A 27,788-nucleotide genomic window follows, 5' to 3' on the forward strand; every position below is an offset into this window, starting at 1 on the left:
CGTCACTTCGTTTCAACTTCGGGGACCCCTTGACTGGAAGCCAGAGCCAGATAGCTTTCTGCCTGAGGCACGTGGTTTGTGCAGTTTAGCTAACTCAGCCTTGATACACACAGCAGTGACTGGTTTTTAAAGGAGTCCATCTTAATCCACGGCATTTGCTCTCTTGTGATGATAACATCTGTTAGAGTCTTGCCTGGTTTTCATGTAATGGCTAGGGGAGTTTTCCCGTGCTATAGCCAATTGCAAGAACTTATCTAGATTTCTTTGTGTCAGTTTCTCATTCTTTAGTACAGCCCCTTTGTCAGCATTTTACACCCAATCCAAGTCAATGAGAGTCCAAGTACTAGTCAGTGCCTCATCTATGGTTTTCCAGAGCATTTTTCTGTCTCAGGGAAATCCTGCAGAGAGAACCAAAGCTCCTTTTTTGCCACCAGCTTGTGCTGCAAAAAAAAAAAAAAAAAAAAAAAAAACCTGAGGGAACTCTGTCCTCTTGGAATGAATCTAAGTCTCTCATGAGAGACTACAGCAAGGGATGAGCCCTGAGAGGGCCCCACTGTGCCATTATTCTGCGGCAAGCATTTATGCACCCTGCCCCCTCATCTCCTGGGAGAATCAGCCACAGTGCAGGTGATTCACCTGATGTCTGCCTTCTCTGAAGGTCCCTCCTTTTGTGTTCCAATATGCGTGCGTGTCTCTGCAACTTTTATGTGAAAACGAGTTGAAGTTTCTGTCCACCCAGGACTTGAACCAGATTAGACAGGAAATCCACCCCACTCCCTAGAGGAGTTAGCAACAACTACAGCACTGGTCCAGCAGCTCTATCTGAACCTACTTCCAGTTACTCAGCCTCTAACCCCCACCCCAAATCCCCATCGTTCATTACTGGGGAATAAGGTGGAGCACTGTTTATTGCCCGGTTGGCCATAGAATTTGGTCAGCATGCTTTCTACTGATTCCCATGGACTTCTCTCACATTTTGTTATTCAGCCCACAAAGCCCTCACACTTCCTCTGTGAGAAAACCATTGCGATCCTGTTGTCAAAACTATCGAAGATTGTAGCATCTCAGATTTGACTCTACTTATAAGGTAACATATTAGCTTGCCAGAGTTTTGTTGATGTTGATCAAAAAACTTTATGACTCAAAGCAATAGTGGTAGCCAGAGAGGGTCAGCATTGGCTCTGGTTCCCTGAACTCCACTTCCCATGGGCTAGGCAAAGTGTCCCGTGTCACCACAGCGTGGTCAGTGGCAGCGTTACAGGGGAGGCAATGTGAGGTTACGGAACCTGAACCTTTTGTAATGGATGATATTCTGGCTCTTTGCTCCAAAAGTAGGCACTATCTCCATCTTCTAAGTCTCTTTGCCATACAAAGAAGGTCCAGAACCTCTTTACCGTGGAAAGAAAGTCCAGAACAGAGGCAGTCAGTGCCTGTGCTTGAAAGACATGCTAGAAGAGACCATAGAAAATTATATTCCAAAAGAACGAACAGAAGTTGCTATTGGACTGGATGTGTGGGTGTAAGAGAAAAGGCAAAAATCAAGGATGACTCCCTTTTTTGTGGCTTGCATAGCTGGGTGGGATTTTAGGTCACGTACTCAAGTACCTGGGGGAGGGCATCAAGTTTTACATATTAATCCCGATATGCCTATGACATATCCAGTACAGTATGCCAAGACAGCAGTTCAGTATTTGTCTGGAAGCCCATAAGATAGGCTGGAACTCGTAATAAATACTTGAGCAACATCAACATAGGCGGTACTTAAGCCATGGAACCCAATGAGATGAAGTGAAGAGAAACCAAACTGGGGTCTGAGACACTCCAGCACTTAAAATTCAGGTAGAAGCAAAAAAGCCAACAGCAAAAACAAAACTAAGACAAGGAACTTTCAGTGAGGGAAGGATGTCAGGAAGCTAAAACGAAGGAAGCATGTCCAATGTTGCTGGAAGTTTGAGGAAGCTGAAAGCCGAGCAGCATGGACTAATAGGGTACAAAAAGGCAGAACAAAGAATTATAGGTAAATACAGACTTTTAGTAGTGTGACTTCTTACATTTTTTTAATGTTTATTTATTTTTGAGAGAGAGAGAGGAAATGAGCAGGGGAGGGGCAGAGAGAGAGGGAGACAGAGAATCCGAAGCAGGCTCCGGGCTCTGAGCTGTCAGTCAGCACAGAGCCTGATGGCAGGGCTCGAACTCACAAACCGTGAGATCATGACCTGAGTCGAAGTTGGATGCTTAACCGACTGAGCCACCCAGGCGCCCCATTAGTAAGTAGTATGACTTCTTAAAGGAACTGAACAATTGAATTTATGAGGCCAGTACTTCGGCTTTATAAAAATCTAAAAGGTTTCCAATCGAAACAAATATATTAAATAATATGCTACATAAACTATGACCAAAATGCATCTTTAGTTCTGGCACCCATTGCCCCTTTAGTAATTAGTGAGAGTAATAATTGCCCACCCCTGCATGGAAATCCCAGTGAACACATTCAAATACTGAGCATTCATCATATGAGGCTCCGTTCTGGTGCTGGGGATAGAGCAATGAATGAAAACGCTCATGAGTTTGGTTGGCCCATGAATGTGTGTGCTCTTAGGTAACACATGGTCCTATGATCGTCTTCAACAGAAAGTAGTCTCTATTAGGAAATCAAAATGCCTAGTCCTGTATAATTATCAAAACCATACCTTGACTTAACATTACATCTCATGTTCTCCCGAAGTCTGGCCTGCCTGGGGCAGAGAGCCTGCAGTGCTTGGCTTTTCCGTTCTTCTTATTCACACTCCCCATTTCACCACTGGCCCTGGTCAGAGAGTAATAAGGAAGAAGCAGGACAGTTCTTACGTAAATGGATAGTTGTATGATCTCTGCAGTGTTTGTTAAGGACATATCCTTGGGATACCTGGAAGATGATTAAAGCATGTTTTCATGCAATGTTCAGAAATATCCGGCTGGTTTTTTTCTCCTGCAGGTTCTTGAGTGAGTCCTATTCTGACCTGTCCCTTGTGGCCCCGTGCTCAGTCCCAAGGCACCCAACTACACCCGGCTGCCAGCCTCTTTCTAGGAAGGACTCAGGCTGCTCCAAAGGAGCACAAGACTACCCATGATGGTCTTTATAGTGTGGGACATCCAGTCCATGCACGGCACTCACACATCCTTTGCTTTGATAAATTCTTACAGTAAAGGGCTGTCTCAATACGGTAGCAAGTGTCTGTGCTGTGCCATGAAAGTAATTAACCTTTTCTCACCTCCTAGACTTCAGGACAGGAATCAGGCTTCAAGCCAGGACATCTTCCTCCTGCAGAAAAGCCTCAAACATTCTGTGAATAGCCACATTGAAGCACTCCTCTCCAGGTCTCAAGTGAGGAGAAAAGCACAACCTTCCTTCAGGGAGGAAGGGTCTAGAACTCACAGCACAGCCTTTTTTCAAGATACCCTCCTCATAAAAGCCTCTCCTCCCCCTTGTAACGGCTTAAAGTGTGTGAGAAGCTTCAGCGTTATAGAATATTATTAGAAAAGGTTTCCTTGAAAGATGATACATTTGAACTTGTCCTACCCTCACTCTAGTATCTGGCACCTCTCATACTGGCTCCCCAGTCAAAAGTGAAGATGGAAGAGGATAGTTCTAAAGGAGGAGTTCAGTTCTGATAGTACCCATCAATACAAAAAAAAATTACGCCAGAAATCGGACTCGCTATAAATAACACAGTGATGGTTTATCAAGGCTTTTACATTGCAAAATCAGTGAGTGGGCTCCTTTCTGAGAAGCTGGCAAAAGGGAAAGGAGCCTGCAGTGTGGGGTCAAGTGGAGGGCACTGGAGCAGTTAAAAGGGACAGGAGCTTTAAAATAGGGTAGATTGTCCTTTTGGCATACAAAGTAAACTCAGAATCTGAAGAGTAATGCTACAGGGGTAACCTGAATTTTGTCTAGTCAAACCAGAACGCAGCCTTCTAGAGTTATGTGGCTTCTCCAGTTAATTGTTCAGTCTCGCGCTTTCTCTGATTAGAGAAGGTCAAACACTTGAGGGCATGAGAGATTATGCTATCTGGTAATAACATTGCCTGGAGCAAAAGGACAAAGAAATCTAAAATTACCCTAGGATTTACCATAGCTACTCTGAGTGAGACTGATAGAAGAAATAATTAATTTCCATTTTTTAGTACTGAAAACAATAAAATATGTAGAAGCTAATTTAGGATTTTCTAGAAAATCTGTGGGAGCTGAAGTTAGGACAGATGACGAGATCAGCGGAGATGAAGAGGGAAAGCAAAAGAATGAAAACAAGGCACGATAAAACCTAGTTCTGAGGGGTACTTTCACGGGAGGCAAAGAGGAAGCAGGTGCAAGTTCTCTGCCAAGAACAGACGTACGGAAGCCTAGAGAACAAAATGATTGAACAGTGAGTACCTCGTGTATCAAGATTCCAGAGGGTTGCCAATGAAATAACTTACAGGTAGCCCATAAGACAGTTGACAGTGTCTCACAATTTTGAGTGGGGTAACCAATAGCTGATGGGCAGAATTCCCAGCAAAAAAGAAAAAAAAAGATGGGGAAATGTAAATGGCCCCTCAGATTTGTTCATGGTACACTGAACCGTAAACAAGCTAAGTTGAATGACTGAAACCATCAGCAATCTGGTCACTTCATCAGGGAATGTTGATATTTTACTATTTAAGATTCTGACTTAGGTGGTTCTGCAGAAATGTCTTTATACAAATATAAAGAAGAAAAGAAACAAAACAAGAAAATCCATGTAAAGTCCTGGCAAGCACTCAGGAGCACCTAACACAAATGTGTTTGCTAACAGATCTTAAGCAATGTTTCCATGAACATCTCAAGTTCAAAAGATCTCATTTCATCATTCTATTGGTTTGGTTATACTAACAACAGAACTGTGGATGATTTGGGTTTTTGGTTTGGTCTTTTCTCAGTGTTCTTTTTAGTAGGTGACATGGTTGCATTTACAGCCAGACATTTAACTAGGCAACCTTTTCTTGTAGGTGCAGACAACAACCATGTGCATCTCTGTTAGCCTGAGTGGCTTCGTGGTCCTGGGCTGTTTGTTTGCACCCAAGGTGCACATCATCCTGTTCCAACCCCAGAAGAATGTGGTCACACACAGACTGCACCTCAACAGGTTCAGTGTCAGCGGAACGGGGACCACATATTCTCAGTGTAAGTATAGAACTTGGCAGTGACCCTTCCGTGAATAGCACTATAGCAGAGAGAAGGCTCAGAGGGGAAGCAATGAATAGGAATAGGCAAGGACAACCCATGTCCATCCCCCATGAACAATCTCAATTCAATTTAATAAGTGCTGGTTCAACCACTGTGTGTCAGGTAGTGTATGCTAGGTGCTAAGGATACAGAGGTGAGTGAAAGTCAAGGCTCCTGTTTTGATGGTACATACAGTCTAGCAGGGAACACAGACATTAAACCCATAACTGCACTTGGGATTTTTTAAATGTTTATTTATTTTTGAGAGAGAGAGAGCATGAGCAGGGGAGGGGCAGAGAGAGAGGGAGACACAGAATCCGAAGCAGGCTCCAGGCTCTGAGCTGCCAGCACAGAGCCCGACGCGGGGCTCGAACTCACAAACTGTGGGATCGTGACCTGAGCCGAAGTCGGACGCTTAACCGACTGAGCCACCCAGGCGCCCCCACACTTAGAATTTTTGACTGTGTTGTGGAGTCAGAGCACCTACTTCTTAGTCCTGACTCTGCAATCAATTCAATAGGAAACGCTGAGCACATCACTTTATTATTTGTGGCTTTACTTTACTCACTGGCCCAGAGGGTCGGCCTAGATTGGTGCTCTGCAGAGTATGTCCTGTGTCACACATGATAAAGGTGCTTCATGAAAAATTAAAAAGGGAAGATAACCAAAAAAAGACAGGAAATGGTTCATCCTAAATACCCCCTTAGAAGTTTGAAGCAGCACCTTTACCATGAGCATGTTAGCTTTAAGAATCCCGAGAGCAAGGCAATCTGTTTAACCTGGTTATTTACAGTTCCTTAGAAGTATTCAAGCACAGGGGCGCCTGGGTGGCTCGGTCGGTTGGGCGTCTGACTTCGGCTCAGATCATGATCTCACGGTCCGTGAGTTCGAGCCCCGAGTTGGGCTCTGTGCTGACAGCTCAGAGCCTGGAGTCTGCTTCGGATTCTGTGTCTCCCTCTCTCTCTGACCCTCCCCCGTTCATGCTCTGTCTCTCTCTGTCTCAAAAATGAACAAACATTAAAAAAAAAAAAAAAGTATTCAAGCACAGTTAAACCAGCTAATATTCCATGGAACACACCTTGAAAAACGCCGGAATGTATCTTCCTCGTACTTCGATGCACAGGGCTTTTCAGCTGCAAACCAGCTGAAGGGTAGTGGAGGAACAGCCCAGGCCACCACTGCATCTCTGACTGGCCTGCGAACATCTGAAACACTATCCTTAGAGAGCCTCTCATTAAATTCTCAGGCACAGTGTACCTAAAGGGGACAACCTTTTAAGCCATTTTCAGCTTATCTGTGGTTTGAAGCAGGAGAAATTCACTGACAGAAGGATGAGGGGGGCGGAGGAAGGAAGCCACAAGAGAGGGAAGGAAGACTGGAGTGACAGAGACAAATGACTGCCTCACCATTTTGCCTCGAGTCGATCAGAAAGTATGCTTCAAAATAGCTCAGCATCACAGAGTGAGCAATCACATTAGTGCCCCAGTTTCTGCAGCAAAGTATAAAATTTAACAGGGCTGCCCTTCCCCCAGCAAACAAAGGAAAGGCTGCCGGCTGATAGCACACGTTCACGGATGCACTGGATATGCCACTCCTCGGTGGAGACAGGGATGTTCTTGTCTTTTCAGCTCAATTTCCAGGTGTCACGATGGTTGAGTGCCAGCACATGGTAAGACTTGTGATCATTTTCCTTGGACCCCAGAGAAACCTGCTTATTTCTTGAGCAGACACATCTTTTTTCTAGAGCCCAACTGTAGCAGCTAGCTAGACCAGACAAGAAAGAACTGGCAATAGCAAATAAAAACAACAATGATAAGAACAGCCAATGGAACTATCACTGATTCTTTTCTATCTGCTGGGCATCATGCTAAAAATGTCATACACATGTGCACATGTGCTGTATCTTATTTAATGCATACAATTCCCTGACATCAAGAAACCTACCCAGGGTCCCACATATTGAAAATGGCAGAACCAGAATTTAGAGTCGGTTTCTCTCATTTCAAAGGCAGTGTATCCAACAACTGTATCCTGCTACTTCAGTCAGGGTGCAAGCCGGGAAAGTTCCCAGGAAGTTAGGTACGTGGTAGGCTGTACAGGGATAACAATAGGAAAGTTACCCAAGGCTGTACAGCAAGACCGACTTCTGAGCAAAAGTCATCCTGCTCTCAGAGCTCAGATTTCCCAGCTGTTACTCAAACAGCTTAACAAAGCCCCTTCCACAGACATTTATACATATAAACCTCAGTAATTTCAAAATGGCAGCATTTTCTAATATACATACTTGGAATTAATAAATTCCTGAAGGAATACCAAGGGCACTTTACCCAACCAAGTCTCTCTTCCGAATTTCAGAAATATCCACTTACACAAAAACATGTGTTTTAAGCTTTCACGCAGAATGCTAATCTGCAAGTGGCCCAATGAGATACTTCGAAGTAAGCATCTACCCAGCCCAACGTTTTAGAACTATTTTGTTACTCAATGAAATTTTAAGTAAAATTTTCTTTAAAAAGGACCTCATTTTTTTTAGTAGTTTTTCTCTGCTCCATGTTAACGAAGTGGTATTAAAATGATAAGGTGAAGAAGTATTCATGTGATAACTCTAGGCATATCAAATTGCAGAAGTAACAAGTACATTAATCTGTTATTTGTAATTCTTTATATTTTATGCAAAATAGTTTTATTTGTGGGCTCCTTTTATCCCATGAGTAGTAGATACTACAAGTTCCATTTCACAGGTGAGAAAATATGAAAGGTACTTCTCAAAGATATACGGTGATTCAAAAATCGACTCTGGGTTTCCTGATTTGTGATTAATATCCTACGCATTTTCATAAATTGGAACTAGAGTCATGAAATTCATTCATTCATTAAATGCTTAAGTATCTTCTATACAACAAAAATTTCTAAGCACCGAGGTACACAGTGGAGAAAAAGAACCCCTAGCCTCATGAAGCTCGGCATCTAGACCACTGTTGTCCATATTGTAGTGTGTAACCTAGTAATGGGTCCTGAAATTTATGTAGTATGTTTCGCCAGCAGTTTTAGAAGAAAATAGAATTAAATGTATTAGAGTACATTATATGTGATAAGGGTAAGTAGTATTTCATGGAGTTTGCTCCAGTGGTTACACGTCTACAAGGTCCAAGTAGGAGGTTTTTTACTGTGAATTGCAATCAAAGAAGTTTGAAAGACACTGGTCTATGGGATCTAGTTTATGCATGAACACATTACTAACCCACACTCTGGTGAACATGTAAGCAACTGGTTTAATTTCTTCATGGCTGTTTCCTCCATTATATATTCAGCTCAGTTTATATCCATTTCCTTCCTAAATATTGGGAAGTACACTGTTTTATAACTCAAGAAAAATCCTCAAATTGTTCTGACTTCATTAGGTAAAGCATATGTTTTACTTAGTTGCTACATAATTTATGTTCTGGTGAGTATTATATAGGCATTTTACCGTATTGAGTTATTGTTACCAGCATTGCTGCTGGTTTTCTAATTTACTCTTTCCAGGTATAAAAACAACAACCCCATGTTAAGAGTAAGTTAATATACCAACAGGGTTACTCACCCCAACACCTACACACATCTAATTATCTATTCCCGCATGACAAGCTTCCACAAAATTTTGTGGCTTCAAAACAATAACCCCCTAAAATAAATAAATAAATAAAAATTAAAAATTAAAAAAAAAATAACCCTTTTATATCTCTCATGATTTTGTGGGTTAGGAATCCAGGCAGGGCTTGGCCGAGCAGTTCGTCTGCTCTGTGAGGCCTGGACTGGGTCCTTCCGGGGTTTCAGCTGAGACTGACCTGATCTGGAAGCCCATGGTAGCTTCACTCTCCGGCTTGGCAACTTGGCAGAATGCCTTTCCACGTGGAATCCTAGAGAGGAGGACAAAGCCTGTCCAGATTCAAGGAAGGGACACACACCCCACCTATGAAATAGTTTGTGGCCATTTTCCTTGGGCCACATTCTCCAAATCCTGAAGCCAGTACTGCAGTTTCATTAAGGATCACAGACTTGACACAGGTAATCCCGAGCAGTGCCAAGAAGTTCCCCAGACTGGAAGGTGCGGCCAAATTAATTCCCAGTTAATTCTCAGGCAAGAGTGGCAGAAATATCACATCATTTAGGAGCCTGGGTGACCTACCTGATGGCAGCTAAGGTGGCTGATAGCACAATAAGTAACAGTACTAGATGTTAAAAGCTGAGCAGTGCTGCAAAAAGACGTAAAGGCATGACCAAACTTAGAAGCAAGCACAGAGGAAAAAACATGGTTAGGGACATCTTGGAAAACTCACCATTTGTGAAATGTTTACATACTGCTAGGTTTAAAGGGAACAACTTTAGTTGTAACTGATTAACTATACACAGTGAGAGTCAAAATAATAAAAATAAAAGAAACATTAGGGGCACCTGGGTGGCTCAGTCGGTTAAGCGTCCGACTTCAGCTCAGGTCATGATCTCGTTGTTCATGAGTTCGAGCCCCGTGTTGGGGTCTGTGCTGACAGCTCAGAGTTTGAAGCCTGCTTCAGATTTGGTGTGTCCCTCTCTCTCTGCCCCTCCCCTGCTTGCCCTCTGTTTCTCTTTCTGTCTCTCAAAAATAAACAGTTAAAAAATATAAATAAAGGAAACATTAACTTTTCTCCATTCCGTACACCCAGAGACCAGTGGCTCCCAATATTTGTGTACCAAAAAAACCCAAAAACCGAACAAACAAAAAAAACCCAACAACAAAAAAAACCTCATTGAAATGAAGTTCCCAGGCCCCACCCATAGATATTCTGGGCCATATGATCCGGGTCGAAAGAAATCTGGTTCGTAACAGATACTCCAGCTGGTTCAATCAAAGTGGTCCAAGGAAAACATTTTGAGAACCTTGGACTCCACCACGCTGTGTGCCTCACCTACCAGTGTCAGTGCAGAGCAAGGACAGTCTCTGAGATGACCCTCACCGAGGAAGCTGGCACTGGATTCAGAGAGGGAGAGGTGTTCTGAGCTCCCATCCTTTGCCTCATGATGCCAACAGCCACATTCCCAGGCAGCTACTATTTCCTCAGCTCTCTCTCTGGAACCCTCCAGAGAAGGCTCCCCTTAGAAGACATTTACTGAAACTGGGAATACTCCTTCCAATAGCAGTTAACTCAGCCACCCTAAAATCCTAAACTTATACTTGTACTGCTGCTCCTACACCCACACACGTAAGCAAACGCTCTTTGTATTTGGATGAGAAGGAAGAGAAGAGACCGTTCTCTATTTTGCTCAGCTTTAGAAGCAAAAGGGCTTCCCAGAGCTGGTTCCTGAAGACAGGCAATTAAGAACTATGCTGCAAGCGGAAGTTGAACTGCAGAATCTTGAAGGACACAAGCTGGATGCACAGATGAGGTTAAGCAGCGTAAAACCCCAGGGGACCCATGCAGGTCGGAATGTTGTCGACACTAACTTGAGTTTGTATCAGCACAGAGTGGGGAGAGGGAGGTGAGAAATGGAGTGTGCCCAACAGTCTTCAGAGCTATTATGTATCCAGACTTGGTCCTATGGGGATATGTGTTTCTCTTGCTCATGGTGATCATTCAGATGTATGTATGCCATTATCATTAAGAACAGTCAAGAGGCTTCTGCTAACTAATGATGCTCAGATTTGGGTCCCAGAGGAGCCACAGGCATATGGAGATTGATTTCTTCTGCCAAAACCTTATTCAGAAAGTCCCTTGTCTAGGGGCTCAAGTGTGAACTGCTTCATTAATAGAACTATTCTTTATTACAAAGCATTTTCACATTATAAGAAGCAGTAGTATAAAAAGATCAAGTGCACAGTCTTTCAGAGTCACAGTATAATTTTCCAGAGGGCTACAGCAACAGAAAGCAAGCACATGAAGACCAGACTTTGCACTTAACAGGGGCCAAGCCTTTGAAGATTACCAAGTTAAGAGGGGGCAAGCCATGGCTCAAGTCTGAATGTGACTTTATAAAAGAAAAAATAAAAAAGGGCACATAATGCCCAAGTTTCTTCTCAACCGTTCAAGTCCAGAAAATCAGCACAATATGCCTGCACTTTACAGTTGAGGGAGTCCCACGACGACACTAGGTACTAGACCGGCCAGGCAAATTAGCAACTTATAAGACAACACACACTGAATTGATGGTCTTCTTGGAAGGATATTATAAACATAAATCCTGACTGGCCAATACTGGAGGAGCCTAGAGTATTCAGCAAGCTAAGCCATCTGCTTCCAGGCACAATATACCTAGTGCAAACATATCAGACAGATGTCGATCCGTTTTCCGTTGGGAGAGGAAAGTCACAGGATGCCTGAGAACCTCATTCCATTCTCTTTCACGCCTTCCTCCTGGAGGGTGGGAAAAGAAAGAGGCCCTAGCTCTCAGGGGTAACCCTACATGGAGTAGGAAACTGATGCTTCTCCCCCTTCCCCTTTCCACACGTTTCCAGTTTGTCTCACGACTGCCATTCTATAACCCTTAAATCATTTGCTCTTTACCTCTAACATTTCACTAGGTTTTCCCCAAGCAAACATAGCATGCCTTCTTTAAACAGTGGCTGAAGGAACTTGAGATAGAAGGGATGATAAGGATCATTTATTCTAATAACCACAGTTCCTAGGGAAGAAAGCCGGGGCCTCCCTGTGAGACACTTTCAGGAATTTGGTAAGTGGAGCCACAGATAAAACTCTCAAAAGTGGCTAAGTGGCTTTTGTGGCGTCTCTGGATTTTCTGCCTCAGCTCGGTTACAAAATGCATCTCAGAGATTATTCTGACAGCAAGAATCTTAGCATCTTCAAGTTCAGTGATTTCTTTTTTAAATTAGAAGCTTTCTCTTCAGTACCACACACGACAGCATCTTGTTCTACCAGCAATGGGTGCAAACTTATGTTCATCTCAAAAGCCCACGCCAGGGAGTTCAACGGCATAAAACGTGTCCCTTTGAGACCCCGGCGACCCCCACACCCTGGCTGCACACAGAGAAGGTATGGTATTCCGGAGGGGCTACCCACAAAGCTTCCCAGAAAATGAGCTTTCGTGAAGACAAAACAATACTGTTTAACGGTGGCTGGCTAAATGTTTATGTCACAGATCAAATTTCTCTCATTTAAATAGTTGTTTAAGCAGAAGCATCACTTTCTTGGATTAAATTACATTGTATAGTTCCCTTCTGTCCTGTACAATTGAAAACAAGGTAAACTCAGTATCTCAAAGAGAGTCCCTAAACCAGAGAGTTCAATACTGTATGAGAGATACCAATAGCCATATGCATTTCCATGTAACCCCAAAATTATCAGTGCCTCTAGGAACACGGTACAATGCTCCTAACTATGTAGGTAAGTTAACTAAAAAAGGAAATATGTTTATAATCAAATATTGCCCATACTTTGACTTTAGATGAGCAATTCCTTAAAGCAAGCAATAAGTCTAACATCAATTTATTCTATACTATTTCTCCTTCAAGTTCCTTTTCATTTTAAGTAAAATTCTCTGTAGAACATCCATATATGGAGATATCTGTGTCCATATAGCAGGAAAATGCCTACTTATGTGGAAATATTTTTTTTAAATATCTTCCTTACCTAGAGGAAATTTCAGACACTTTGGGAGAGAGAACCCTTAGTAAGTAACTGTGATTAATTTGATGGATAATTTATTCAGTCATTCAAGAAACTTTTGGGCTCAGGCTCAGCTCTAGGCAAAGGGGATGGGGTAATGAATGAAACAGAAAAACCAGTAATATATAATATATCAGAAGTTGATAAGTGATGTGAAGAAAGTAATGTTGGGCACAGACAAATAAGGCAAAGTGGGAGCAGAAGGTTACTATTTTTTATTCAGTGGCCAAAGAAAGCCTCTGTGCTAAGGTACCATTTGACCAGAAACATGAAGGAAAGGAAAATAGGGAACGCTGTCTGTCTCTGGGGAAAAGACATTCCAAGAAAAGGGAAGAGCAAATACAAAAGTCCACAGCTGGAAGAATATCAGGGAGGTGACTAAGGATGACAGTAAGAGAAGATGAGTACAGAGAGGGGGCAGGTCATGTAGGACCTTGGAAATCACTGTAAGGACTTTTACTTTTTTACTCTAAAGAACTGGGAAAAACACTCAAAGGGTGTGGAGTGACCTAACTTTAAAAGCATCATTTTCATCATCTTGGCTGTGTGGGCAGAATATAAGAGAGGGAGGAGGCAGAGACATAATTCCAGAAGCTACTGCATAGTCCAGATGTTGGTGGTTTAAAATCAGGGTGGTAGTGATGGAAAGCAATCAAGTGTTCAGATGTTGTATATAATTTGAAGGTGAAGCTGACAAGATTAGCTGCACTAGAGAGGAGGACTAATGCCTGACATTATTTTATTAGAGTTTAACACTTGTAGCCTGACTTTGATCCCTAGACACAGAAGCACATATAGCTTTTCTTAGTTGTTTGAGCCTCAGGGTGAATGAGTTTCTGATCCTCGCCTGAAAACACATTTGGATAAGAAAGAGGAAAACCTAGAGATGTTGGGAAACTAAGAGGAGGCAAAAGGAATGCAAAATAGAAAAACACACAAATTAAGTCCTTCCATTTTCAAATTATTTTATCGTACATCCGCTTTCATACATCTTGAGGGATGGAGGAGAGAATAACAGAACACGATTGGGAAGAAAGAATGACAGCATATCGTGGCAATAATGGACTGGGGTGTTTAGTTGAAGACCAAGTGGAATTTCTATCAATAAGTTAATTGAGTTGTATTCTGGGTAATAAAATAGTACGTGCCATATTTTCTTTTTCCATGAATATTGTCTCGCAAGAAATAAATCACTGAATGAAGAAGGCTTTGCATTCTTAAGTTCTAACTCCACATTTGGAAATTACATCTTGGGTCTGTAGATTTTCATCCCGCATCATAACGAATGTGATTTCCTCTCAAATCTACTGTTAATAATTTAAGACCTTTATCCCGAGAACCTAGCCTCGTTTCTTAATAACTGATTCTGTGTCTTCCACCGTGAACTCTGACAAAGCAAGGCTACCGAAGCAGCGGCTAATAGTGTCATCGTCTTCCCAGACAACTTGTATGAATCAGCAGAAGAACATCTGGAAAGGGACCTAGGGGCCCTAGCACAAGTAAAATTAAGGTGATGAGTAAGAAAACAGGTTCAATAACAAAGTAGGAGGAAAAAGCAACAAACAGCTGGTAGAAACTGAATTCCATGACCATAGCATTAAAATATCTAAACAAGCAGACATGCTGGGAAAAATTTTGGGGGGTTACCAGGAGCAAGGAAATGGAACAGATGGAAACAAAGTGGAATGTCTGTTCTGTTTAAATGTTTGTTTTACTTTTTTCCCCGCATCTGATATATTACACAGTTAGAGTAACACACTGATTCTCAGGAACCAAGTCTCAACCACTAAATTGACTAACAGACTTGGCATCCATACGAACCTATTAAAGAAATATGTTTAGCATTGATTGAGGGCCCAGGTACCTGAAAAAAACGGGGTCATTTTTTCCAAAGCCCAGCCAGCCTGTGCATTACTGGTGGAAGAGAAATGGATTTCACAGTGCAAGACAAAGCTGCCACTTGGCTGCATTGATTTCCGATGCCTCACAGAGTTTGTGAAGTAAAATATGCCTTTTGATGGGTGTGAATGGCCCTTTGGTGATCAATGGTGGAACGTACCAGGTTCTTTTCCACTGTGTTCACTGTTCGAGTTGAGTAGCACCACCTTAGCCTGGGGTAACTAGCAGCTGCTCCTCACCCCCTCCTCCCAGGAAAGCCAGAAATAAGCCTACATGCCTCTTATTTCTGAAGGAAAGTCTGATTACAGAACTCTGCTTAGCCGCACTTAAGAAAATGGGCTAAACTTACACCATTAAAACCCTCAGGAGAATTTCATTAGAGTAATAGCAAGAGCTCATCACAAACACACACATGAAAATGACAGTACTTTGCTCTGGCACATAGTTTACTACCTTGGGGAATAACAGATGGGCTAAGACGGGAGGCATATGTAAAATATTTATGACAGGCAAAGTAATTGAGATAGTAAACTCATAAAACAGTAATTTCCTCTACTATATTCAGCAGCACGTACAAAAATGAGCATATTTTTCACATAATAAAATAAAATGCACAGGCAAAAGCTACAGATGGAACAGTAAAGGAGATGCAGAAAAACACAAGTTACAGTTCCCTTTAATCCACTTGAAAGCGGTTAGGGACAAAATAACTGCAGAAAGAGTCTTGGGGAGTCTTTGCTGTTGTGATTCCTGGTAAGAAAACCCTGAATTTGTATTAGCTTCCTTTCAAAGAGTTTAGATGAGTTCTGACATAGGGTGTTCCCTTCAATGTCCCTGTGAAGCAGGTAGATGAATCAAAGTTATTCTGCAAATTTTCATATTGATTATCTCCAGGCGGGGTGGGGGTGGGGTGGGTAGGGGAACATCATTTGAAGCTCTAACTTAGGATTTTCCATGCAGCTACCTTTGTAGCCCCTGTACTTATTACCTACCTAGTCAAGATACCCTCAATTTTTTTAGAAGTTAGAATGCATTGAGCAAGAAAATCTGAAGATCACACTTGAGAATAGCATTACGGCAAACTCCAAAAGTATGGGGAATATAACCGGAGGTTTCTGATACGATCTTTAAAAGTGCAGGCAGAAAGGGTATCAGAGTGATCCAAGATAGACACAGAGCATGAACATACCAGCCTCTGGTTCTCCTAGACTTACCCCTATGACATATCATTCCTCTTCAAGCTCTGGAAATGAAAAATCTGCACAGAAATAATAAAACCTGATCCTGGAAAAGATGAAGAGATTAGTGAAAATGTCAAAGGCACCAGGCTGGCCCTGGGGTGTTCACAGCCTGAGCTCCTTCTCTTCGCAGGGGTGGTTGATGGTCATTGTCACCATGTGGCTTGATAAGAAAAAAGGCCTACCTGACCCCAAACAGGGCTTACCCATATGCCTCCTATTTGCTGGTCATTTCTTCAGGTGAAAAGATTATATCCTTCTTGAAACTTCCATTTGTTCTCCTGTTCTTGGAAATGCAACAATTTATATAGTCATTCAGAAAATATTTATAGAGGTTCTAAGAGGTATTCCATGACCACCAACTGGGATAAAATAATGAAAAAGACAGAGCCTCTGGATACTTCCTGGTCAAGATTATTATAAGACATAAGATGTAACAAACAAACCAAAAAAAAAGGCAAGAAAAATATTGGTTTTAAAATTAGGTGATGTGACAGAGAATAACTGGTTGGCTATTTGAATTACGTGGCCTGATGACAGCCTTTTACAGGAAGTGATATTTCAGATATAGATGATAAAAAGAAGCAAGACATGTGATGAAGAGAGGGAAGAACATTCCTGGCAGAGGCAGCAGCTATGGCAATGGCCTGATGTTGCCGTGATGTGCGTGTTGGAGGACAACAAGCGAAAAATGGGGACAAAACCGTGGAATGAGATGAATGCAGAAAGATAGGCATGGTCTGAATCACCCTGGGACATACACACCAGAGCAAGGAAAGCACAGAAGGAAGCCACTGGAGGAGTAGAGGGAGGTGACTAACATTTAAAAATGCTCTCACTGCTGTACAGAGAATGTGTGGCAGGGGAGCAAGAGGGGAAACAGAGATACCAGAGGCTCCACTGTTGGAGTAGCCAAAAGCCGGATAATGGCACTCTGGCCCAAAGTGGTGGATGCAGAGATGGGAAGGCAGACGGGGAAGATTGAGTTGATTCGGCAGGATGATAGAGTTGACATGGGAGGTGGGACAAAGAAGGAAGGAAGCAGAAACGTTAGACTTCTGGTTTGGGTCGCTGACTGGATGGTGAGACCATTCACTGAAGGAAGGAAGACTAAATGGGGACAGGTTAGGGAATCAAGAGTTACTCTGTGGCTAGTTGGTTTTGAGATGCCTATTAAACACCCACATGGGGATGTCAACTTGATATACGGAAAGAGAGAGACTGCAGAAAGAGCACAGAATGTCTGCTAGGTTTCCAGTGAACTGTGATTGAACTTCACCTCACCTTGTTCTTTCTCTTGCCTTACCTAGCTTTGATGAAGCTAGGGTTAGATAAAGTATGAAGAATCTTTACAAGGAATGAAGTAAAACCCTCACATTTGAAATTATCACTATCACTTTCCATCCAGTGTTTATTTGGCATGCACTGTGTTAAAATGTCTTCATTGTGGAAGTTTCAGGAAATGTCAATTATGCCATGTTTTCTCCCAAAGTTATACCTTTCAGTGGGATCATATTGTAGAGAAAATTGAAGCCGATCCTAAAAATGATAAAAGGAAAAATATGTCCAAGAGTTAGCCTGTCACGGACTCTGCTATAACCTGACAGTCACACAGACTGGTCCTTATGGCTTTTCTCACATACCTAGCCAAGTAACCAATGCAAAATTGAGAAGTTCAAGTTTCCCTAGTTGTGAGGCTGCTGGAAAGACTTCAGTGCCCTAAACATGGTGATTGAGCACATAATCTCAAATTTCATAATCAGTTTCTCCTTTGTGTTTAAAAAAATCCTATGGAAAAAAAAATGCCCTTTTAGGGGGCAAGAATATTTCCACTGTCAAGCATGAACACTTTAGCAGGGAATTAGCTCATATGATTATTAACCAAGAAGTATGCATTTAAAGAAGAGGCCAGCTGACTGGTTGGTTTGACCTGAGCTGTGGTCAGGTAGCCAAGAGGATCAGTTCATTCTGGTCAAAGCAAAGCATCATGGACAGGCTAAGGGATGTCACATAAACAGCTCTAAAGATTCTCTTGGCTACATAGTTGCACATCCTGTGGAGAATGGGGCTCCTTGCTTTTTTGTCCTCATTTGGTAAAAAGACAAAGCTGTATCTAGATTTCTCATAAAAACAAAACCTTCTAAGCGACAAGAGATATGAAGTGTACCTAGGAAAACTAAATGCCGTAAAAAGAATGAATATGCGTACTCATATTGTGCTCACACCCTGACACTATTGTCATTAATGTCATTGACAAGAACATCATCCCTTTGAAATGTCTCCCTTTCTGAGAATTGTTAAGAATCTGAGTTCTTAGCACCCCAGCCCTTGCTAGAGTGTTTCCGCAGAGTTTCTCTACGTGAGCAATGAAAGCGCATCAAACCACTCACTACGGCAGTGGAGTTCACAGGTCACTCGTGAGACTACGTGAGAGTCACCCCTGCCCAGAGAGAACAAAAGTAACGAAGGTACTAAAAACCGCAATGAATTTAACAAATGGCAGTGAGCTTTGAATTTTGCACATTGAATTTTAACCAGTTTATAGCTTACCAAAGCTCATTTTAAATCCACAAGAGACTCCTTTCAACAATGATGGTTCTTATCAACTCTCTCTCCAAGAGGTAGGTCATTAGCGGAGGAATGTGCCAGGATACAAACTCATTTTGAGCAGAACCTAGTTAGAACGTGAGACTACCACAGCATTAATTCGCTTAGCTTTGTCCAAAGCCAAATTAAAATGGGTTTTGAACTTAATTTTAACTGGTGTCTGAGATCATCCATTCCATTACCTACATGGCTCGCTTGACTGACACTGCATTTTCTGACCTGTTTTGTTTTCCAGCCTCTGCAAGCACGTACGTCCCCACGGTGTGCAATGGGCGGGAAGTTCTCGACGCCACCACCTCATCTCTGTGATTGTGAATTGCAGTTCAGTTTTCGTGTTTTTAGACTGTTAGACACAAGTGCTCACGTGCAGCTCCAGAATATGGAAACAGAGCAAAAGAACCCTAGTACCTTTTTTTTAGAAACAGTACAATAAATTATTTTTGAGGACTGTACAGTATATAGTGATGTGCTAGAACTTTTTAGGCTGATTTTAGTGCCCCTATTATTAACGATTCCCCCAAATGTGGAAATAACCATTGTTTACAGAGCTGAGCATTGGTGACAGGGTCTGACAGGGTCAGTCTAAAAAATATGGTGGCAATATTAGGTAACTTTTTTTCCTATGAAGTTTTTTGTAGGTCCTTGTTGTAACTAATTTAGGATGAGTTTCTATGTTGTATATTAAAGTTACATTATGTGTAACAGATTGTTTTTCTCAGCACAAAATAAAAAGCATCTGTATTAATGTAAAAATATTGAGAATAAAACCTTCAAGGTTTTCCAGCATGGTGGATAATGGCTTATTCTTTTTTAATCGCTCCAAGTAATCTGAATATATTGACTTCAGATTATCTCTGCTTTTAATGTTGGAAATACTTGACTAAGTGTGCTTCTCTTTCCATCTACATACACTTTGAACACAAGCTGTCACCCTGATAAGAGAGTTCTGAGCAAAACTGGACTTCTTCATAGATCACAAAGATCAGATTTTGAGTGACGATACCATAACCATCAGGTTGTTTCAGGGGCCAGATGACAATATCTGTACTGGTTTCTTTAAGCCACATCTGTACGGCAGCCCAGAATTTGCCCAAATAGCCGTCAGATGCAGTAAGGAGAGGATTCCTACATTCTGAATGCAGACACTGTGGCCTGCCAGGGAAGGCAGGATGGCTCTCATTTTCAAAAGCACAAAGATGGCGAACTATTCTAATGTAACTATTCTAAACCAACCAGGAAGTTACTAGGAAGGAGGCTGGGATAGCATCCTGTCATGCCAATGGAAAACCATTCTCACCACAGATAGTGAATGGGGCAGTAAAATGCAGGAGCTGGTATTGGCTGGTGTGTTTCCAAAGTCCCAGTAACAATACTCAGGCACACAGGCTTTTCACTCAACTTGAATATTTTACTAAGCTAAATACAGGAGTGAACAGGGAAAGCAAGGATAAGGTAAAACTGGCTTATTCTTACTCACACTTTCCCATTTTTCCTTGTAAACCCTTCAGTCACAAATCGTTTATCCATGTAGGAAAATTCACTAAGAACTCATCTTCCTGCCAAGGCCTGTGCCAGACACCGTGAAGATGGAACATATTTGTTTCCTGGGCTGATTTAACAACTTACCACAAACAGGATCACTTAAAGCCACAGATCGTTATTCTCTCACAGTTCTGGAGGCCAGAAGTCCAGAATTACAGTGTTGGCTGCACCCCACCTGAGGTTCTGGGGAAGAATCCAGTCCATGCTTCTTGTAGCTTCTAGTGGTTGTCAGCTTCCTTGGCTTGTGACCACATTACTCCAATCTCTGGCTGCATCTTCACATCACAGTCTGTGTGTCTGTCTGCCCCTCTGTGTCTCTCTTAGAAGAATACTTAAATACTTGTCATTGTCCAGGACAAACTCATCTCAATAACCTTCAGTTAACTACATCTGCAAAGGCCCTCTTTCCAAATAATCAGACCCAGGTTCCAGGGGTGGAGATGTAGACACGCCTTGCGGGGGACCACTCTTAGCCCATGATGGAGAAATGATGTGACGCAGTTCCTACCTTTAAGGAGTTTAAAGACAGGAAACAATTCTCTTTTTTTTTTTATTTCTTCTGAGACAACACACATGTGTTTGAGTGGAGGAGGAGCAGAGAGAGGGGGAGAGAGAGAGAGACACAGAGAGAGAAAGAGAGAGAGAGACTCCCAAGCAGGCTCCATGCTCCGTGTGGAGCTCGATGCGGGGCTCAAACTCATGAACCTCGAGATCATGACCTGAGCCGAGATCAAGAGTGGGACATTTAACCAACTGAGCCACCCAGGTGCCCCAGGACAGGAAGCAATTCTAATGAAAGAAGTATGACTGAGGACAACAGTGAGAGGAAGAGGAGGAGACTCAAAAATAGGAAGGGCCCACCGGTTAAATAACCTGGGCCTGGTTCAGGAGGACATACCAATGCTACTTTTAAAACATCTAGAAATAGTAAGCAGGTACACACAGCCAACAGGACTGGGCTTGAAGGACTTCAAGTGAGGAGTCAGAGGTCAGAAATTTTCTATTTCCTTCTGAATGCATTTGAATTAGCAACATACTCAATCCATCCAGAAGTCACCCCGCTGCTCAAAGACAACAGTGCAAACCAGTCCCGGAATTGTCATATTCAAAGAAGACCCTGGATTTGGGGGAGTAGGTGGGGAGGATTGGGTAGTAGATTCAATGGGCACGAGATGGCACAAAAGAATCCTGCTGTGGCCAAAACTGGCAGGAGTGCTAGGTAAGCGTGCTCAGAATGAGCATCTGTTCAAGGTAAAAGCTGAGGCAAGGCTGAGGGGAGGGAGAATAAACGCAATCCACTGATGGGATGTGACAGTCTGAGGAAGGCGATATCAGATAGGTTGTTCAGAGACACAGCTGATGCCTAAAACAACAAATTGATCATGGATCTTTTTAAACAAGACAATTAGTCCGTGGGTGAATCTTGAGAACACTGTATTTGAGAGCTGGGCTTTGATCTCTGGGCCACTATGATTTTCACCCTCCTCCTGCACACTGGAAGTGCAGTCACCTACGGTTCTTGTCGTTTTCTCCTTCCTTGCCATAAGCCTTGTTTCCTATTTGAAAGTGCATTACCTAACATGTGATCCCTGGAAATATTAAAAAAAAAAACAAAAAATGAGTATGTATGGAAAACAGCAGCTATAAAATCATTTTTACATAAGCCATTTCAAACCAATACGTTTTGAATTTTTTTTTTTTTTACTCTAGAAGAACATTCCATCCTTCTAGAATATAAAACTGGGTGAGCCGACCCGTCTTTGCAAAAACTTCCTGAATGTGTGGAACTCAGAATGATCTATCCTACTCATTAACATGGCAGGACCTAATGATGAGGGTTTCTACTGTTGGTTTTCTGAGTGTTTACAGTTTCTGAAATGTTCTGTGCCCTCTCTAGTTTAAATATTAATAGAATCTCTTGCCCACTCATGTTCATCACGGTAATATAAAAAGGCCCCATTTTCAAACTGTGGGACAGGCTGGTTGGCAGACCACACAGCAGAAAGATTAAGAGAAAGTCTGAGAAAGGAGGTTATTCAGCGAGGGTACCTTTACAGTCTTCACCTCCACACTCCCCCTGGGCTAGCCTCAGCTTTCCTCACTTACCTAACATGATAGTTTTGGGCTCCAGAGCTCTTCAGCAAAGGACTATAAGCATGGAGAAGTCAAGCAAGGTGAGGTGCCAGGAAAATGGAATACCAGTGTGGATTATAACCACCACAGCTCTAGTAACAAAGACCCAAACTCCTGAAAAAGGCAATAATCACCTCTGTCCTGTAATAGAAAGATTAGGTTTACAATGCCCACAGATTTAACTCTTTTATTTAACCCAACCAACGGTAATCTGAAGCAGCCATGTGCGATAAAGGAAATACTTTAGAGCCCTGCTCTAAACCAAATCTACCAATATCCACAGGCTATTTTAGATACAGCTTTTCTTCCAAGACTCATTAATAAAATGAGGCAAATTCCAGCAAATTAAAAGCTTTCGTAGGATATTTTGTTCAAGGAAACTGGAGGTCTGTTTCTTGAATCATCAATCATTAAAGGGATCCTAAGTGTCTTTTGCAGCCCAGTAAATCTTAAAGTAGGATTTGGTAAATGTGTGTGGATAGAGGTGTGTGCTACGAGGACACATACAAATGGACCAGGGGACCCTGTCCACGCTAGGGCTCAAGAATCTACGCTGAAGCTACTTTTGTACATCAAAAGCCCCTACTTGGAGATACTGTGGTTACTTTAAATGGGTCCGTATATAAGACTGAATATTATCTCCAAAACCAGTTACCTTAGCAAAAGCGTTACATCGACGCCGAGAAAAGGCTTTTAAATCAATCTTGCTGGTTGAATCTGAACCAACTCATGTGCTTTAGTTTTATCATTTGCTTATCGATATCCACAACTGAGTTCCAAAACTACAAGAGTAACTGAGAAGAGTAACTGGCTTTGCCTTTGCGCAGGCAATTAAATCATCAAGGGAGGTCATTGGGTTATTTTCTTTCTGAGTCTCTAAAGACTTGACAAACTCTTGAGGTGGTAAGCTCCTAAAGAGCAAAAACTCTGCATGCAGATTCTTCTGAATAATGTTGCTTATGGGTTGCTGCAATTAAAACCAGTGGTTAGGGACGCCTGGGTGGCTCGGTCGGTTAAGCGTCCGACTTCGGCTCAGGTCATGATCTCACGGTCCATGGGTTCGAGCCCCGCGTCGGGCTCTGTGCTGACAGCTCAGAGCCTGGAGCCTGTTTCAGATTCTGTGTCTCCCTCTCTCTGTGACCCTCCCCCGTTCATGCTCTGTCTCTCTCTGTCTCAAAAATAAATAAACGTTAAAAAAAAATTAAAAAAAAAAAAAAAAAAAAAACAGTGGTTAGCCAACCATAGCTCAGAGACCAAATCCTAGTCCGGCACCTGTTTTTGTAAGATCTGTGAGCCAAGAACGTTTCTAGGTTTTTACATAATTGAGACAAGAATCAAGAATGTGTCATGACAAGTGAAATATAAATGACACTCAAATTTCTACGTACATAAAGTTTTATTGGAATGCAGCCACACCCATTTGTTGGCATATGGTCTGTGGCTGCTTTCACGCCATAGCAGCAGAGCTGAGGAGCTGCAACAGAGACCACATGTCCTGCAAGGCTGAAAATATTTACTATCTGATTCTTTACAGCAAAATTTGCTGGTCTCTGATCCAGACAATTGCATTAGTAATATCAATTGTAATGGTAGTATCAGTATCAACTGCAATAGTGTTATCAATTTTCAATTATTTGTCCCCGTATCCAAGTTTTTACTTCCTTCATTTATGATCCTAAAATGAACTCATCTTAAAATGTTAAACCAAAAGAAATAAAATCCAGCAAGAATGTCATCTCTGGCCAGTTACTGGGAGGATGAAGTCCATTTTAGCACTCAACAAATGCATCAAGTATTGGGATTTTTTTTTTCCAGTTTACTCCCCTTAGGATCTTTCCTTTAGGACAACCTTAATTTAGGATTTGGTCTTATAAATCTGAGATAGTATTCATGGTTTGACAAACTAGATGTGAGGGTATTTTAACTTCTCTAAAGAAGATCTATTCTACCTAACTTCTGTATAAAAAAAGATAAATGTGAGCAATACACTGACTTTAAACTTACCAGCTGCAGTCATCTTCCCACCCCAACTTCCAGGAAATTCACTTTCATGGGATGAGAGAAATGATCTGCACATTAGCTTCCCATTAGGAATGACCAGGAAGCACAGGAGGTAGTTCTATTTAGAGATGTCCAATGACAGATGCCCCAGAGCGTCTTGAAGAATCACAGTCAATCATGACCCTCCACCTACGAACCTGGAGACTCCACTTAATAAATGACTGGACCCAAGCAATTCTTCCAGATAAGCATTTAAACCATATTTTCTCCTTGGGAAGAAAATAACCACAAAAGTCTACACAAAAATACTATGAAACATTTTTAATCCTGCAAAGGACTTGATTACTAGCAACCAAAAAGGAGAAAAGTCAACAAGCATAAAATTCAGTCTTTTAAATCAAGTGGACATGTATCAAATTGCTCAACAGTGTTAAATGGCATGATGTAATTTATCCATAGAAGACATGGTCTCATCCAGCAGAAAACTGATTTAAATATGTTTTGACAGAGTGCTAAGAGATATTACAGGCAACCGTAGACTTAACGAAGTATTTAAGGCTTCAAAACCTGGGCCTCTTAGAAAAATAACCTACAACTTCTTCTTCTACCATTTATGAGGGGAAAGAAACAACAAATGTCTATTAAAAGTCACAGAAACATGATTAATTTGTTTATGCCTTTCAACATTCCACTGTGTTCTGCAAAGGCAAGACATAAAACTCCAGTAAATTTTATAGCTAAGATTGGTCTGAATATTTTCCTCGTGATACTCTTTCTGTCACACTTCTTCAGTGCTTGGAATAAAATGACAAATCACTGGGATCCAAAGGGAAAAGGCAGCTCCTTTCCAAAGATGGGGCGAGCTGACAAAATCTATTTTATACCTAAAATTAGAAATAAAATAAATAAATTCTTCAATACCAACTACATTTTCAGAAAGTTCATTAAAATTTAAGGCATTTTTTGACATGTCAGAGATTTTAGTCCAGTGACAGGAGAAGAAAGAAGCTACCTGGGAGCAAATCCCAATTATCTCTATGGCTTGGTACATACACACGTGGAGCACAGCCTAAGATGGAGAGAGGTGACAGGTGACTCTGTGGACCCTCCTGACTCTGTGCAGCCTGTATACATTTGCCGGGGTTCCTCTGAAAAGGGGCATCTCAAATGGATTGTCACTCTTCTGTTTAAATTTGGATCAAGTTGGGGAACGTGTTTCATCAGCACGGTTTACCAGGGAAATGTGAGCAAGGCCAAAATAATTTCTTCTAATAATCTCTTATTTAAAAAAATAAGATATAAGAAATTAAACATGGAAAAGGTTTATGCTAAGGGACGCCCTCCCTGAATTTCACAACAATAAAATAATGGCAACCTCATCTCGACTCATGAATCCCGCAGCAAAGATGTACACAAAACAAACATTCATTCAACAATAACAGGATGGTCCAGTGTTTTACCCACCGAATAAGCACCATTATTTATTTTTCTCCCATTTTCCACAAAAATAAAGACATTACCTGCTGAATCAAAAATTACAAATCATACCTCATTCAAAGACTTGGGGCACACAAACACTGCCCCTGTGGCCTGCCTCTACGGCAATCACCAGTCTTTTTAGAAATCTAGATTAAGATCTACAAAGATTACTGTTTATTGAAAACAAACCGGAGCACCTTAGATCATCAATGATCAATAAACTCCCCTCTTTCCCAGTTTTGAAACAATTAAAGTTTACACAAAATTAGTCAAATCCAATTTCTTCCAAACTTCTCTCAACAGATAACATTTAAGTCGTGCTAATACTAGAAACCCATCCATCAGAGGAAATATCACGATTACCTGGGTCACTTCTGAATAAGAACAACACTTATTTCATAACTACTTATGGTATAACCACATTTTTAGTGTGAATACAATTATATGCAATGGTCCAAAATGGAATTCCTGCCTTATTTGCTCAAAATGAAAAATTTCTATGAAAGTCATAATTCTCAATGTGTTAACAGAAAAATAACCATATACCTTTGACGATTGATAGACGACAAATATCCCACTGCCATTTTCTGTGAACCGTGAAATTATCCCAATACCTCTTCACAGTTATCTGTACTTATACAAAAGCCATCCCCCTTTCTTCTTCATGACTTTGCAAGTGATTTTATAAACAAGCTTTCTCACTCATTTAAAATTATACTTCAAACATTACATAAATGGTTTTAAGCCATTTGATTTCTATGATCGTGTCAGCTTGCTTGTTTTCATGGGAAGTCTAGCTTCTCTTGGACTTTTTTTTTTTATTTTTTCATATTCCTTCAACATCTTCATTCAAGCCCTTCTTACCAGTTCCAACAAGGATGAAATTTCAAAGGCAAATAGAAGTGTAGAAAACCCGAACACGTGTTTACATGTTTACTCTTCCTAAAAAGTTACTTACTCAGGTTTCTGAAATCAAGAAAGACCCTACGAAAAAATGAAAAACTTACTTTCTTTGTTCATGAGTTTTTAATAGAAAAGATGTTTTAAGGTATGTCAGGAAAATAAATAATGGGAAAAAAAAACTCTACCTTAAAATTTTTTTCAAATCTTCCCCAAAGAAAAGACATAAATGGGATCACAATGCATATGCTCAAATCTGCCCTCCAAAGCATACTTTTTATGTAGAAGTTATAAAGAATAAAAGTTACCCATTAATTATATGGCATGCATCAGCAGTGCACTGGTGGGCTTAACCTTGGTTTCCAGTTATGTCTATTTACAGATAAATCTCTTCCTGAGTGGAGCTTCATCTTCAGTTGAGACCCAAACCATTTGCTTTCCTATTTTTGGCAAGATACTTGACCATGTGATAAGGCAATCAAACATTTCAACCTCCTTCCCTTTTCAGCGGCATGGCCCTCCTCTGTGAGATCACCAACGTGCTGGATATGAGGACAGGATCTAAACTATGGTCCTCTGAAACTAGAGATCAGCTTTCTTTGTTCCTTAGTCTGAAGGCTACGGCACTGTCTTTTCATATATTTGGGGATCTTGAGGATTTCAGTTGAACAGATTCAAAATGGTCTTCTTTTTCCTATGAAGAAAAAAAACAAAATCAACTCAAATTCCAGTAAGATTTTAGGATCTTATGGGTCCAGAAGGAAAGTTCTGGATATCATTTCAATCTATATACCTGCCAGTTGTAATTAGGATTTTACAGGAAACAAATAGCATGCCTACCCTAAAGGATGCTTTTGATGTCCAGGAGATAAGACAGACAAGCCAAAATAGAAGCAAACACATTACTGCAATAGATACAAAAAGATGTAGCTGTGTTTTTTGTGAAGAAACCACTGAGACCCTTCCCAAAGGGATATCTGACCTCTGTGCCAAAATAGATGACCCTGACATGTGAATTTTTTACAAAAGAGAACATAAACTATGTATTCTCAAGATAATATAGGATAAATAGAAGAAGAAGGACAGCAGAAATAAATGAGGACAGCACCAGTAAGACATAAGATCGTTTGG

The 27,788-nt window shown here is 41.4% G+C and overlaps 2 protein-coding genes across 3 annotated transcripts in view; one reads left to right on the forward strand and one right to left on the reverse strand.

The window, feature by feature from the left end:
- The window catches only part of GRM3 (glutamate metabotropic receptor 3), a 97,905-nt gene extending 78,017 nt beyond the window's left edge, over positions 1-19,888 (forward strand). The window contains exons 4-5 of one of the 2 annotated variants that reach the window (XM_049641374.1): positions 5,005-5,179; positions 18,838-19,888. In XM_049641374.1, the coding sequence (XP_049497331.1) occupies positions 5,005-5,179; positions 18,838-18,911 (249 nt within the window). In that variant the 3' untranslated portion in view covers positions 18,912-19,888. Of the gene's footprint in view, positions 1-5,004; positions 5,180-6,849; positions 7,402-18,837 lie in introns of those variants that run through there. The other variant, XM_049641375.1, reaches the window with a different exon arrangement.
- Positions 19,889-25,273: 5,385 nt separating this feature from the next.
- The window catches only part of ELAPOR2 (endosome-lysosome associated apoptosis and autophagy regulator family member 2), a 176,118-nt gene continuing 173,603 nt past the window's right edge, over positions 25,274-27,788 (reverse strand). Inside the window, exon 22 of the mRNA XM_049641373.1 lies at positions 25,274-27,351. Coding sequence (XP_049497330.1) covers positions 27,292-27,351 — 60 coding nt within the window. The 3' untranslated portion in view covers positions 25,274-27,291. The remainder of the gene's footprint in view (positions 27,352-27,788) is intronic.

This window comes from Panthera uncia, chromosome A2 (assembly GCF_023721935.1).
Source record: "Panthera uncia isolate 11264 chromosome A2, Puncia_PCG_1.0, whole genome shotgun sequence".
In the NCBI taxonomy this organism is placed as follows: Eukaryota; Metazoa; Chordata; class Mammalia; order Carnivora; family Felidae; genus Panthera; species Panthera uncia.